General features: G+C 44.0%; 1 protein-coding gene across 1 annotated transcript in view; it reads left to right on the top strand.

The window, feature by feature from the left end:
* LOC147640581 (protein ALUMINUM SENSITIVE 3-like) overlaps nucleotides 1-11,775 on the top strand; it is a 43,486-nt gene extending 31,711 nt beyond the window's left edge. The window contains exons 2-3 of the mRNA XM_086813170.1: nucleotides 10,878-11,123; nucleotides 11,233-11,775. Coding sequence (XP_086669296.1) covers nucleotides 10,878-11,123; nucleotides 11,233-11,547 — 561 coding nt within the window. The 3' untranslated portion in view covers nucleotides 11,548-11,775. The remainder of the gene's footprint in view (nucleotides 1-10,877; nucleotides 11,124-11,232) is intronic.
* The last annotated feature ends 1,138 nt before the right edge of the window (nucleotides 11,776-12,913 follow it).

Raw genomic sequence — 12,913 nt, 5'->3', positions numbered from 1 at the left:
GCCTGCAGCATCTCTTGCATACCTTGTACCATGAAATTCACGGTCCTGTGTGTTCTCCTCACTGTCAGAAATGTGGCTGTCCATGACACTCAAATCAGGTCACCAGTTATGATTCCAAGCCTCGGACCGTTTTCCAATGAGGGAAAAAACTGAGCTCTGATACCAATGTAACGGGAGGCGGACGCGTGTATTGGAATCGTATAAATGTGAACAAGATTCTGAGCACTTAACACTTGAGCATTACAACCACAAAGTTGAAAATGACAATACACCACAAAAAGGGGCCGATGATAGGCTGACCCCCCCTCCTTTAGGTTATATTACCAAAAGAGTCTGCAAAGTACAAGATTACGGGTGCCTGGGGATTCACCACCAGCCTGCACCTGATTCTTCCAAATACATTATGAATGAATACATTTCAAACAAGAGAATCTGTAGATACATCCGCCCTACACACAGGCACATCCGCCTTGCACAAGCCTCTTCACAGGTACATCCGCCCTGCACGAGTATCACAATCCTCACAAGTACTCTGCCCTGCACAAGATGTAAATGGATCTTTAGGCCCTATTTCCACGCGAGAAACTGATCCAGAAACCTGTGTTCTCCGCGAGCAAGTGTCCCCAATGCTTGCCCTAAGCACCTGCTATACCAGGAATCCTTGAGACACATCCATGCTCACATATTCCATTGCTGTCCGGCCTGTTTTGTGCAATAACCAGTCCAAAACAGCAACTTTCTGTCGCGAGAAATCCACCTGTAAAGGGTCCTACAGCCCTGTGGAGGTCCCTAGAGCTGTCTTGCACTGTCCAAGTTGACTTTGGACACCTGTAACCAGCCCAAAACTCGCAATAACCAGAAATTGCAGGTCTGAAATTTACCAACCAGCCCTTTAGAAGAGTGTGGGGATCGTTGTCCAAGCTTGTGTGAGTCCGGGAAGCAAGCAACCAGCCCTGTAGCAACTCCCAAAGCTCCAACCAGCTCTCCAATATGTTGAATAATGAGTAAAACAGCCCAAAAGGGCCTCTTGATGGAGGCGCCTTTTTCAGGTGCCACCTCAGGGGCCTGGTGGGTACACATGCTGGCTGACATGTGTCCCCATAAGGTGTCCAGGTAGGTGTCCAGCCCATAGTGCTCCATTTGTCCTATTTCTATAAGTTTAGGTCCAACCAAATGGGAAATGGCCATAAGCTGTCCGGACTTCATTAATTTTGGTCCAACCAAATGCGAACGCATTATAAGTTGTCCGGCCACTTATTAATGAGTGTGGACCTGCAAACCAATAAACCTTAGTAGTAAATGAAGTAAGCTGTAAATTGAGTGTGAACGCACTTACCACCTGCAAAACCCATAAGCCCATAGTTTTAGGCCCAAACAGGAGTGCACACACGTGTCCACAAGGTGCCCGGGCGTCCCTGGTCCCTCGGACTTCACACGCCAAAATAACAAGCATTGTCCAGGTAGCAAGACAATGTCACACAAAGTAAAATAAAGTTATGGCATGCATCATTTATGCATTGTGCACATGTAAACTTGGAGAACCACCTATCATCATTCTTGTACTTGAAAATATTCCGCCTGCCATCATAACACACCATGTGTGCATGGCCGGAATCCACACGGGCACTGCTCGAAAGTCCACAAATGTCCTGCCATGTCCTTGGACTCATATGCATCCACTCATATGATCCATACACATGTCCAGGTATAATACATACATGCATCCGCATGTTTCACGCATCCGCATGTCCCTAGAATATAGGGGTTTGTGACAGTAACTGCTCTTCAAGTCGATCCTGCTAAAGATGGTGGCTCCATCCAATCTATCTAGGATGTCATCAATCCTAGGAATAGGAAACATGTTCCTCATGGTGATCTTGTTAAGAGCCCTATAATCAACACACATATGCCAAGAATCATCCTTTTTCTGAACCAATAAGACTGGGGAGCAAAAAGGTGATGAGCTAGGTCTATTCAAACCCTTTTCCAAAAGCTTGTTCACTTGCTTCATAATCTCCTCTTGATGTGCTTGGCTCACATGATATGGAGGTCTACTAGGAGGTGAGCTTCATGACATGATGTTAATCTGATGATCTTCCGGTCTCTTTGGGGATAACTCTCTTGGATGAGTATCTGCAAAACAATCTTCATGTTTCTTTAAGAAGTCTTTTCTTTCATGATCAAGAGTTGGGAGTGTTTCATCACTCTCAGACTCCTTTGGATCTTTGACATATATCGAGTATAAGGAAATAGATTGTTTTATTGCTTTGGGATTTTGTTCTAGTTTTCTTTGATGACATTCTGATTTACTCAAAGAATGCAGCTGACCATGAGACTCATGTCAGAAAAGTTCTTGAGATTCTAAGGAAGCACCAACTCTTTGCAAAAAAGAGCAAATGCACGTTCTCTACCGACCATGTTGAATACTTTGGCTTTCTGGTATCCAAAGATGGAATTTCTCCAGATTCCGCAAAAGTCCAAGCAGTCATAGATTGGCCTGAACCAAAGACAATGAAAGAAGTCAGAGGATTCTTGGGATTAATTGGTTGGTATAGGATTTTCATACCAAAGTATGCTCTCATAGCTTGCTTCCCTCCTGACTAACCTTCTCAAAAAGAATACCCCATTTTAGTGATCTGCCAGGTGTTAGAGTACATGGCTAATGAGTGGAATAGAATTCCCCTCAACTCCTACATCAAAAGTTACATTCTTGTCCTTAAAAGGAAATTTAATCTTGCTTCCAACGCAATCAATGGCCAGATCTATCTTCTTATGCTAGGGGCACCCAAAATTACATTGCAATGTTCAACTTTGCCTACAACAAAGTTCTCATGAACCACAATCCCCAATCTGTAAATGAAGCTTTCCTAAAATGGGAGTCATCTTTGTTGACATTTTCTCGAAGGTAGCACTTGCAAAAATAGGAGGTCCGAACCTATTTGGAGGGAGGTTCATAGCTTCAACCACTCTGGGATGAATATAGTGGTGGGTAGCACCATTATCGAAATGGTGCTATTTGGAGGGAGGTTCACTCTGGGATGAATATAGTGGTGGGTAGCACCATTATCGAAATGGATAAGCATGGGTTGGTTAGCCACTTTGCCCCAAGCCTTGAAAAGTTGCCTTCTCTCTGGCAGTGTATCATCCTGATGTTGAAGTTCCTTTGGCAATGCATTGGTTTGGGGTGGCTTGGCTTCTTGGTTTTTAGCCTGTCAGGACATTTTACAACCATATGTCCCTTCTTCCCACATCGGACATACTTTCCTTCTTTAACATATTCTTTAAGTTGCTTGCGGGATAACTTCTTTCGATAAAGTGGAGGTTTATTCCTACTTTTGTTCTTCTTCTCCTGTGACTGATTCCTTGATTGAGATCCTCCTTTGAACCTCTTCTTTTGGGACGGATCTCGATTTTCGTTCTTTGATTTGTCCACCATCCAAGGCATGTGTAGGGCTTCAGCTTGCAGGGCTTTGTCTTGTGCTTCTTCCAAGGTTCTTGTTCGTGCTTTTTGCCTGGTCACCTCAAACTAGCCATTGGCTTGTTGGTGGTACGACTATGTACTATCGTAAGCCCTTTCATGAGGCAATCAATCATCTCATCAACAAAATGTGACCCATGGCCATTGAATAGCTCCAATGGGCATCCAATATTTTCTTGTATACATTAGCCTTCTTGGTAGCCCTTTCTTTTTCCCAGTTTGTGAAGTGAGCTTGGGTTTTATATACAATAGGACTAATGATTCCTCTCAAAAGTTTTTTAAACTATTACTAGGGTGAGGGGCATCATATCCCTCTGTTGTGGTAAAGTGAATTGTTGACACTCTTATCTCATAGCCTTTGACAAATTATATTGTATAACCAAACAATGTTGGTCACCATAGTTCCTGCTCGGAGAACCTTTCATGTTGTCACTGTGGTGGACCGGATCTCTTGATCCGAGAGTTACGGTGTTTTGTAGAGAGGATGAATGAATGCGGCCATACCATGAATAGGCCTACGCATCCATTGCCACCACCTCTCCACAATGTTCTTAATCTCAACAAGCCTATACATGCACATGCCACATAGCAAAAATTAAAATCGAGCTTATAAGTACCATGTACACACCTTGATTCAAGAGTGCATGAATTAAAATAACTTACTAACCTTCTTGCATTAAGTGTCGTGCAAGCTTGGAGCTCATCAATTGCATTTCTCATGAAGTGTGTGAGAAGGCCCAAAGTGGATCCCTCCATGTCCGACATGCGAAGTACTCAGTACAATGGAGTCATTGCAACTATGACGGCCCGTGCATCATCCCAAAAGGAAGGATCCAAGCACTTGCGTTGCACCGCATAAGCCTCGGGGCTTAGATAATCATCCCATTCTTCCCACTCTTGGGACACCACCGTGCATTGAAGCTCGTTACGGACGGCATGTAGTCTCTCCAAAACAATCCACATGTAGGCAAACTTTGTTTTGGAGAGCTTCACGAGCTTCAATCACGAATGAACACGGAAGATGGCCAAGGGTTTCACCTTCTTAGTGAAGAAGATCACAATGGTGGTTGCTTGGGCCAAAATGTCCTTGACCCAAGCCAACTTGCCGATATCTTTCAGGAGCAAGTCAATGCAATGGGATGTGCATGGAGTCCAAACAATTGTCAAGAACTCCTCCTCCACCATGCGACCCATTGCAATGACAATTGGATGCATTGTCGGTGATGACTTGCACCACATTTTCATGACCAATCTACAATCCAAAGTGCTCATGTTAGTACTATGTGACATGCACTATGTTACATCAACATGTGCATTGTAGACTTGTAGTATGTACAATGAATAATTTACCTCGATGATTGCTTGGCGAGTGTGTTGGAACATGAAGCTCCCACTTGCCTTTCTACTGGCTTTCCCGGCATCCACCGCGCGTAGAAAATACGTGCCAAGAGGACAAGACACGAGGATGTTGATGATGCTTCTCCTCTTCCGATCACTCCATCCATTAGAGAGGATGCTACATCCATACTTGGCCCATCCCAAACGAATGGGCTCAAGTGATCTACCAATCCTCTCCTCCTCCCTGGTTAGCTTCTTTGTCCTCATGTTGGCGTGGCTCGCTCCCGTCCATCCCTCGCATGGATTGACGGCGGCAATGGCCTTGACCATCCTCTTCCATTGCGGGGTTTGAAGAACATGAAAAGAGAGATTGAACTCAATGATGGTGCGTGCAATCTCAAACTCCGCCACTTGTTGCTGCTCTTTGACATAGGCCTTTGTGTTTTGAGTGGCTTGTAAAGTGGGTTGTACAAGCCCTCTAGCACTGGCATCATCAGAGGGATGTCATGGTCGTTTTGATTGGGAGCTTGATCCTGATCCTTCCCCCCAATATTGACACTCGCGCTTTCGGATGCCGAAGAGGGCATGAGTGTCTCTTCCTCGAGCTCTTGTTGTCGAAGAGGTTGGCTTGACCTGTTGTTCTCCGCTTGCAAATGAGAGTTGTCCCTAATTACCTCATCGGCAATGGCTTGTGGAATAGATTGACATCTGGAGATTCCACCTCCTCCCAACTTTGCCATGTGATGAAGCACTCGGGTGATGGTGCTATTACCTTCAAAGCCGCAATACTGGCATTTCCAACACTCCCCCTCCGAACCGGCGGTGGAGGGTCCAAGCACTATGGTGAAACGATCCCATGCAGGATTGGCCGGCTTAGGCATGATGGATTATGAGGGAGAGAATGTGTCTATGAGAGAGAGAGAGAGAGAGAGAGAGAGACAAAGTGTGTGTGTGAGAGAGAGAGAGAGCCTTGAGAGAGGGGGGGTGTGAGAGAGGGAAAGAGTGCGTGTGTGAGAGAGAGAGCCTTGAGGGAGGGAGGGAGAGGGTGGGTGTGAGAGAGGGAGAGAGTGTGTGCGTGAGAGGGCCGAGAGGGGCTGCCTTGAGGGAGAGAGAGTATGCATGAGAGACTTGAGAGGGAGAGAGAGTGTGTTGGTGAGGGGCTGTAGCCTGTGGGTAATAGATTACAAAGAGCAGCGAGCTTAGACGGGTTGCCGACCAGATTGCCCTAATTTTGTCCCAAAGTTTTTTCATCATGATTACAAATAGTTACTCCATGGTGTGGTTCTCTAGGAGATGGACATTGAGTTGCTCACCTAAGCTGCAAGCTTATTGATGGAAAGCACAATGCTCCATGTACAATAGAAAGTTTCTTGCATGTGCACCCCCCCTTCCCTCTTCCCTTAATGTTCTCATGATTGTGACTCTTATTTGGTTTTTTGCACAAGAGCAGGTAAGTGATACACGGTAAGGGATCAGTTTGATAACACCATACTGTAACATCAGTGAAGATTACTGACCATGAAACAGGTTCCTTAGCTCCAATAAGGTTGCATCATCAAAATGTGGCACACTGGAAACCTTTTCAATTGGCATGGACTTACCTGTCAAAGAAGACTGGCTGCATAATTCCAAAAGCTGGCATAAGGTCTAGAAACTGATCTGAAGTGCCTGAAATCTCATCCTAATGCGAAAGCTAGAAAGAAACTGAGAGGCTATGGGGCAAGGTCAGCCCGAGACAGGAGAGTTGTCCATGTGATGCTGAACATTCACCTCACAAACAGCTCTTTCGATGTCAAAATACGAACATCGCCCGGCAGTAAGTCCCCCATTCTGAGGAAAACAATATCACCTGGGACAACCTCACTCTGCTTCACTTCCACCTTGACACTCTTTCCCAAGATGATGTCAGTTTGTGCTAATATTTTTGGCATGAATTCCAATGGGCTTGCAGTTAAACCATGTTTTTCTTGTCAGGTATCTCACAATGCTCTCCAAGGCAGCTGATGAGGGTGTTGTTGTAGAAGTCACCAATATGTATGATCACTTCTTTGTTTGCACCGGTGAGGCAAAAACAAAGGTAACAGCGGCGCGTCTACCTTATTTTGACGGAGATTATTGGCCAGGAGCAGCCGAGGATATGATTATGCAATTGCAAGAGGAGGAAAGTGGACGCAGGCAACAGAAGAAAGGCAAGACCAAGAATGTAACTAAGAGAGGCACCAAGACGGCCGCACAGGCTGAGCTGGCAAGCAACGCCTCTCGTCTAGAGACTAACGGATGAAAACGGGCATAAACGGCCAAAAACAGGCAAGTCCCAAAGTTTTCGAAACGGGCGGTAGAATCCAGAATCGGCGAAAAAAAGACACCAGAGACCCATGCACCTCGATCATGCATCCCTAGGCCTCAAACGGCTTGATCAGAGAGAGGCACACCTCGTAACAACCCTGTCCATCATCAATAATGGCAACTGCTCAAAACTCAAGAAACAATATGTAAAGCAGGCAAGAGTGACGTAGTCCATTGAGCACCCAAAGTGATCACAAAAAGTCTGAATCTTGAGCTAATACAAAAAAAGAAAACTGAAGTTTGAAATACACAGTAAAACACCTGGGTAAAAAACGCCCAAATTGTACTCATAACAGGTGGGAGGGAAAGAAACACGTTTCATTCGAAAGAAATGAATGAAATGCATTTCTTTACAACTATGGACGTGAACAGAGTTTCCATTGGGGTTGTCCAAAAATAGTAATTTTCCTAGATTTTAGGAGTCTGTTCCTTTGTATTCCACCTTATTAGAAATGTATGTGAGCACCATGTAGAACTATGTTTCAAAGCTAGATCTCTCCCAAATTCTCGGGAGCTGGCCATATATGCTTTTCACTTGACACTTGAGGTCCAAATTCCAATGTCCATTTTTGTGTCTAAGAAACCATCTCGGGGCACCTAGACCAAGCTTTGGTTGATCTTTTGTATTGGATATTCTCCCATTCCCATAGCTTGTACTTTCTAAATATTTAGACGTCCTGGAGTCCATTAGACCCCTTTCATACTTGGGAATGTTCAGGCTAGTAACAACAGTGGGTTATCAGGGGTACAACAAACCTATGATTTGGTAAAACGGGTGTTTTACTGGTGAAGGTGTATGTTCAAGACTATGTGGTAAAGTGTCATCAATGTCAAGTGAATAAGGTTGAATGCCTTAGGGTTGGAGGTATATTATATCCTCTGGAGATCCTAGGAGCTAAATGAGAGTATTTTCATGGACTTCATTGTAGCTTTAGCACACAGTCGAACAGAGGGCACGATGCTATCTGGGTGGTGGTAGACAGATTAATGAAGATTGTATGATTTTTACCTATGAAAGTGACAGAGAAGGCAATTGAATTGGCGCAATAGTTTGTTGAGTATCTTTTTCAGGTTGTTCGGACTACTAGTGATAGGGGCTTGAAGTTTTTTGGACACTTCTGGTAGGTGGTTTTCCAAAGATTGGAGACTACACTGAGTGTGCGTTCCTCTAATCATCCTCAATCTGATGGAAAAACAGAGGGTGAATCAGGTTTTGGGGGATATGTTTCGTGCATACGTCTCCAAGAGACCATAATATTGGGAGAAGTATATCTCGATGGTCGAGTTTGCCTAGCTTTGGTAGTATGGGACGTCGGAGTTAGACTATTGGGATAAGTTGGTATGAACACCGTCTAGAATTGTGAACATCCCTTATTAAGGTCTAGGTCAAAAGATGAGGATGGTTGCCTTGAAAAGCATGTACTTGGGAGGTTCTTATTGCAATAAGAATATCATTTGAGTTGTGCAACTTCTTTCTTGTGATCTCTCTCTCTCTCTCTCTCTCTCTCTCTCTCTCTCTTCACCATTGTCATGGATTGATCTTCCTCTCCCTCCTTGAACCCTCATCTCTCCTACACTAACATCATGGAAATCTTCTACCCTCCATAGCTTCAGCTCTAGATCCTATGGATACCAACATGGTATTAGAGCCCGTTCATATGCTTCATGTTGTTTTTCTGATTTCTGCATTTTAGGATTTCTGTTTGTGTTTTAGGCTGCTGATCAACCATCTTCTACCCATCTGTGCACCTATCTGTGTGCCGATTGACCACCTTCTACCTTTGATTTCTGAATTGAATCATCATGGTTACGTTTTTTATGCTGCTGCCGCCATCATCACCACCACCATGGCTGTGTTTTGATGCTGTTGTCGATGCGTTTTCTTACTATTGTGTGCTACACTTGATGTGATGTAGCTGCCTCGTACTGTGCGTTCAACCACTTGCAGCAACCACAGCCTGCTCCGCCTGCTCTACTGTGATCCAGCATCTGCACCGCTTGTCTCAGCCTCTAACAGCCATCGTGCACGCCGTGCCTACAACAGATCCTCTGCTCTAGACTGCGCCTTTCAGCAACACCTTCGGTCTTCCATCAAAATTGGGGCCTTTCACACATGACGTGAAAATTGACTAATTACAGTTTTTTCAGTAATCAAAATCAGGGCATTTGCAAAAATTTGGGGATTCTACAGATTGAAAAAGTGAAGCTTATGGAGAATTTCTTCAAATTGGAGATCCAACACCCACAAATTATTGGGCTTTTCTAAAATTAAGCCTTCCGCATCAAATTGGAGTCTCTGCATCAACGAAAATATGTTGCTCCCAATTTATGCAAGTGTAGGTCCTCTACCGCGGCCCCTAAGCCTAAAAAGATAGCCCAAGTTTCAATTGCTTGGCAACGTTGTCGAAAAGAGAAAATCCTAAGCAACACATCAACCAGAAGTTTCTAAACTTACAAAAATTCTTTTGTATGCCCCCCAAAATCTGAATATTTTGTAGTGATGGGTTTCCTGCCCAAGGAGTCCCCCAAAATCTGAATATTCGGGTTTCTTTTTGTAATGCTCCATCTTTCCCTCTTTACTTTGCTTAGAGCGTTTTTTTTTTTTTTTGGGGGGGGGGGGGGGGGGTGTTATGCTGATGTAGGCTGTCTTTGTCTCTTGAGGCAGCACCTAACCTCTGAATCCTTCACACTGAGCCTTCGAGCGATGCTTTTATGCCTCTGAGCCAGTTCCTAGGAACACATCTTGCTTCTTTGCTAGTGTTGGAGTATGGAGACTATTGAAGGCTATTCAGGCATCACCTCCATCTCTCCGAAGGGGGGAATTGGGATTCCGGAGTGAGTTGGTGTGAACACCATCTAGAGGTGTGAACAGTCCATATTAAGGTCTAGGTCAAAAGATGAGGCTTGATGCCTATAATGGGGGGGCTCCTTATCACAACAAGAATATTATTTGGGTTGTGCAATGTCTCTCTTATGATCTATCACATCTCTCTCTCTCTCTCTCTCTCTCTCTCTCTCTCCCCCCCCCCAAAAAAAAAAAAAACATTGTCATGGATTGAACTTCTTCTCTCCTTGAACTCTGGTCCCTCCTACACTCACATCATGGAATCTTTGACCCTCCATAGCTTGAGCTCCAGATCCTGTAGATACCAACATAGACAACATAGACATGGGCCTATGGATTGTGCAAAAGCCTTAGCCGTGGCTTGGGGGAGATCGGTGGATGCCGGTCGTGGTTGGGAGGTGAGCTAGCCTGCTACCTCATGATACTAACCATGTTTTTAGATGTGTTTAGGGTAGATCTTGGGAAGGACTTTATGTGGTCCATCAGCTGCCCAACCCAACTGTCCTGCCTAGCCTGCTCACCTAACTGCTGCACCTGCTGAATCCCACAAATGCAAGTCTGCCCCCCATAGATCTGGTGCTTGAAGATGCCCTTGAAGATAGAGTTGAAGTCCCACATCCTTGTATTTTGGAGGTGTCATTAATTCAGAATTCTTTCCATAGAAGGGGAATCTGTGAACCCTCGTCTTCTTTGTTGACTTACACAAGCTTAATTTAGCCAGTTTCTGTATGTTTTATAAGGCACTTCCAATCCTGGAGGCTATCAATAAAGTAGGCATGCTGTTTTTTCTGCAAGTTGAAAGGCAGTAATCAGTTCTGTATGGAGGTTTTAATATAACACTTTTTATTTGATGTGCGATGTCTGATTCAGGTGGCGGTTGCAGGATACACTGCTGGACAGAGAGCTAAACATGTTCCACATGGAAAATATGTTGCAGGAGCCTCTATACTTTTGGGGACGTCAATCACTATGGTTCTTCTAGTTATTTTGAGGGTGTTTCCATTCACACCTCGATACATCATTCCTGTAGCTGGAATGATGGTTGGAAATGCAATGACAACAACCGGACTCACACTAAAACGTCTGCGTGATGATTTAAGAGTTCAACAAAACCTGGTTGGTACCCTTTCCACTGTTGTTGGGCATAAAAGCCATTGTCAAGTTTCTTTCTGTTTGCATGCTGGTCAAGAAGTTGTCTCATTGTTGTGTGCATTCTCTCTGATAGGTGGAAACAGCTCTTGCATTAGGTGCAACACCAAGACAGGCCACAATCAAGCAGGTTAGAAGGGCATTGGTTGTTGCCCTTGCACCCGTAATAGACAATGCCAAAACAGTTGGGTTAATCAGTCTGCCTGGTGCCATGACTGGATTGATAATGGGAGGGGCGTCGCCTCTTGAAGCGATTCAGCTTCAGATTGTTGTTATGAACATGCTTCTTGGTGCTTCTACTTTCAGCTGTGTTACGTCAACATATCTAAGTTGGCCGTTTTTCTTCACAAAGACATACCAGCTGCAGAGTAAAGTCTTTGTGGCTGAGTAAATGCCATATTTGCACTATTTGAGCTGGTCTTTTATGAGGCAGCCTTGAACCCACAAGCAAAATATAGTATACTTGGTATTTAATACCAGCTTGTATTAAATACATTTCCGTCTTCTGGAACAACGATTTGTGAGACTGTTCTGATGATACGGAAGTATGCTATTGAGAAGTTCACTGGCATAGCGACTTTCTTAATAAATGTCCATCAAAAGGTAAAGTATTATGCTCCATGTAATAGTTTATGGTTCCTTGAATGTAGCAAAAACTCGTGGTGAAGGTTGCTTACCAGTTCATTTGAATGGATGTTAAAGTAGGTCCTGTAAGCCAAGCCCATTGACTTTGTGTTGAACTTTTTTTTATCGCTGATGGGAAATTTAGGGGTTCAGAGTTACTATGCACAGAGCTTTGTATTCTCTCTCCAAGGAGTATTTAAAAAAAGGTGCCTTTAGATGAGAGTGAATTTCTTTTGTATGAGAAGTATGCTGAGCAATGACATTATTTAGGCAAGGCTCATTGCAAGAGCAATGCGTTTCATGTGGCAAATTGTTTTTTATTATCAGTACATATGTACATGGCTCAGTTATGAAAGCATATTTTGTTGGACTTATAATTGAATGTTAGCATAGACTAACAGCAGCATTCCAAGAAGCTAGTAACATTCTACGAGTGGTTTTAGGTGGGTGTAACAGGCGGGAGTGTGTTTCGGAATCAAATTAGGGTGAATAAGATCAAGAGCACTTGACATAGTATAGCCATAAAAGAAGAATTGCACAGTACACCACACTAGGTGTCGGAAGATGGACAGTCTCCTCCCTCCCTCTCTCCTTCCCTCCCTCCCTCAAGGTTATATTACCAAAAGGAGCTTGTCTAAGTACTAGATCATAGGGATTCACCACCATTTTGCACTTTACTCCAAGTACATTCAAAAAATAAAACAAACAATAGGCCATCACAAGTACATCCGTGCTTTCCCAACAAGTACTTCCACCTTGCACGTGTGCCTTCATAGGTACCTCTGCCTTGCACAACAAGAAGTGGTTTTGCTTCCATGTATCACAAGTTCTTTGCTTCTAGCCTTCACAGGTGCTTATGCCTTTGTACAAGGTTCTCAACAGGTGCTTCTGTCTTGTTTTCAGCGCATGGCGTGGAACACCTTTTGAACTTCTCACGATGATGTTGCCTAGCCTATAAACTTTATGACTAATCCAAATCAACATGCTTCCTATGCCAAAATCTCACATGTGGGCTCTTGGTAAGTGACTTTGGAGCTATACAAATAAATAATGGGCCCAACCACTTTCACTTGTTTGTTGTGTTGTGCTTTGGCAGTGATCTTCAGCCATAACGACTCCATCACCAGAAAACC

This window comes from Cibotium barometz, chromosome 2, assembly GCF_041138505.1.
Source record: "Cibotium barometz isolate CiBa-2024 chromosome 2, ASM4113850v1, whole genome shotgun sequence".
Lineage (NCBI taxonomy): Eukaryota > Viridiplantae > Streptophyta > Polypodiopsida > Cyatheales > Cibotiaceae > Cibotium > Cibotium barometz.
This window is presented reverse-complemented; position numbering and strand designations above follow the sequence as displayed.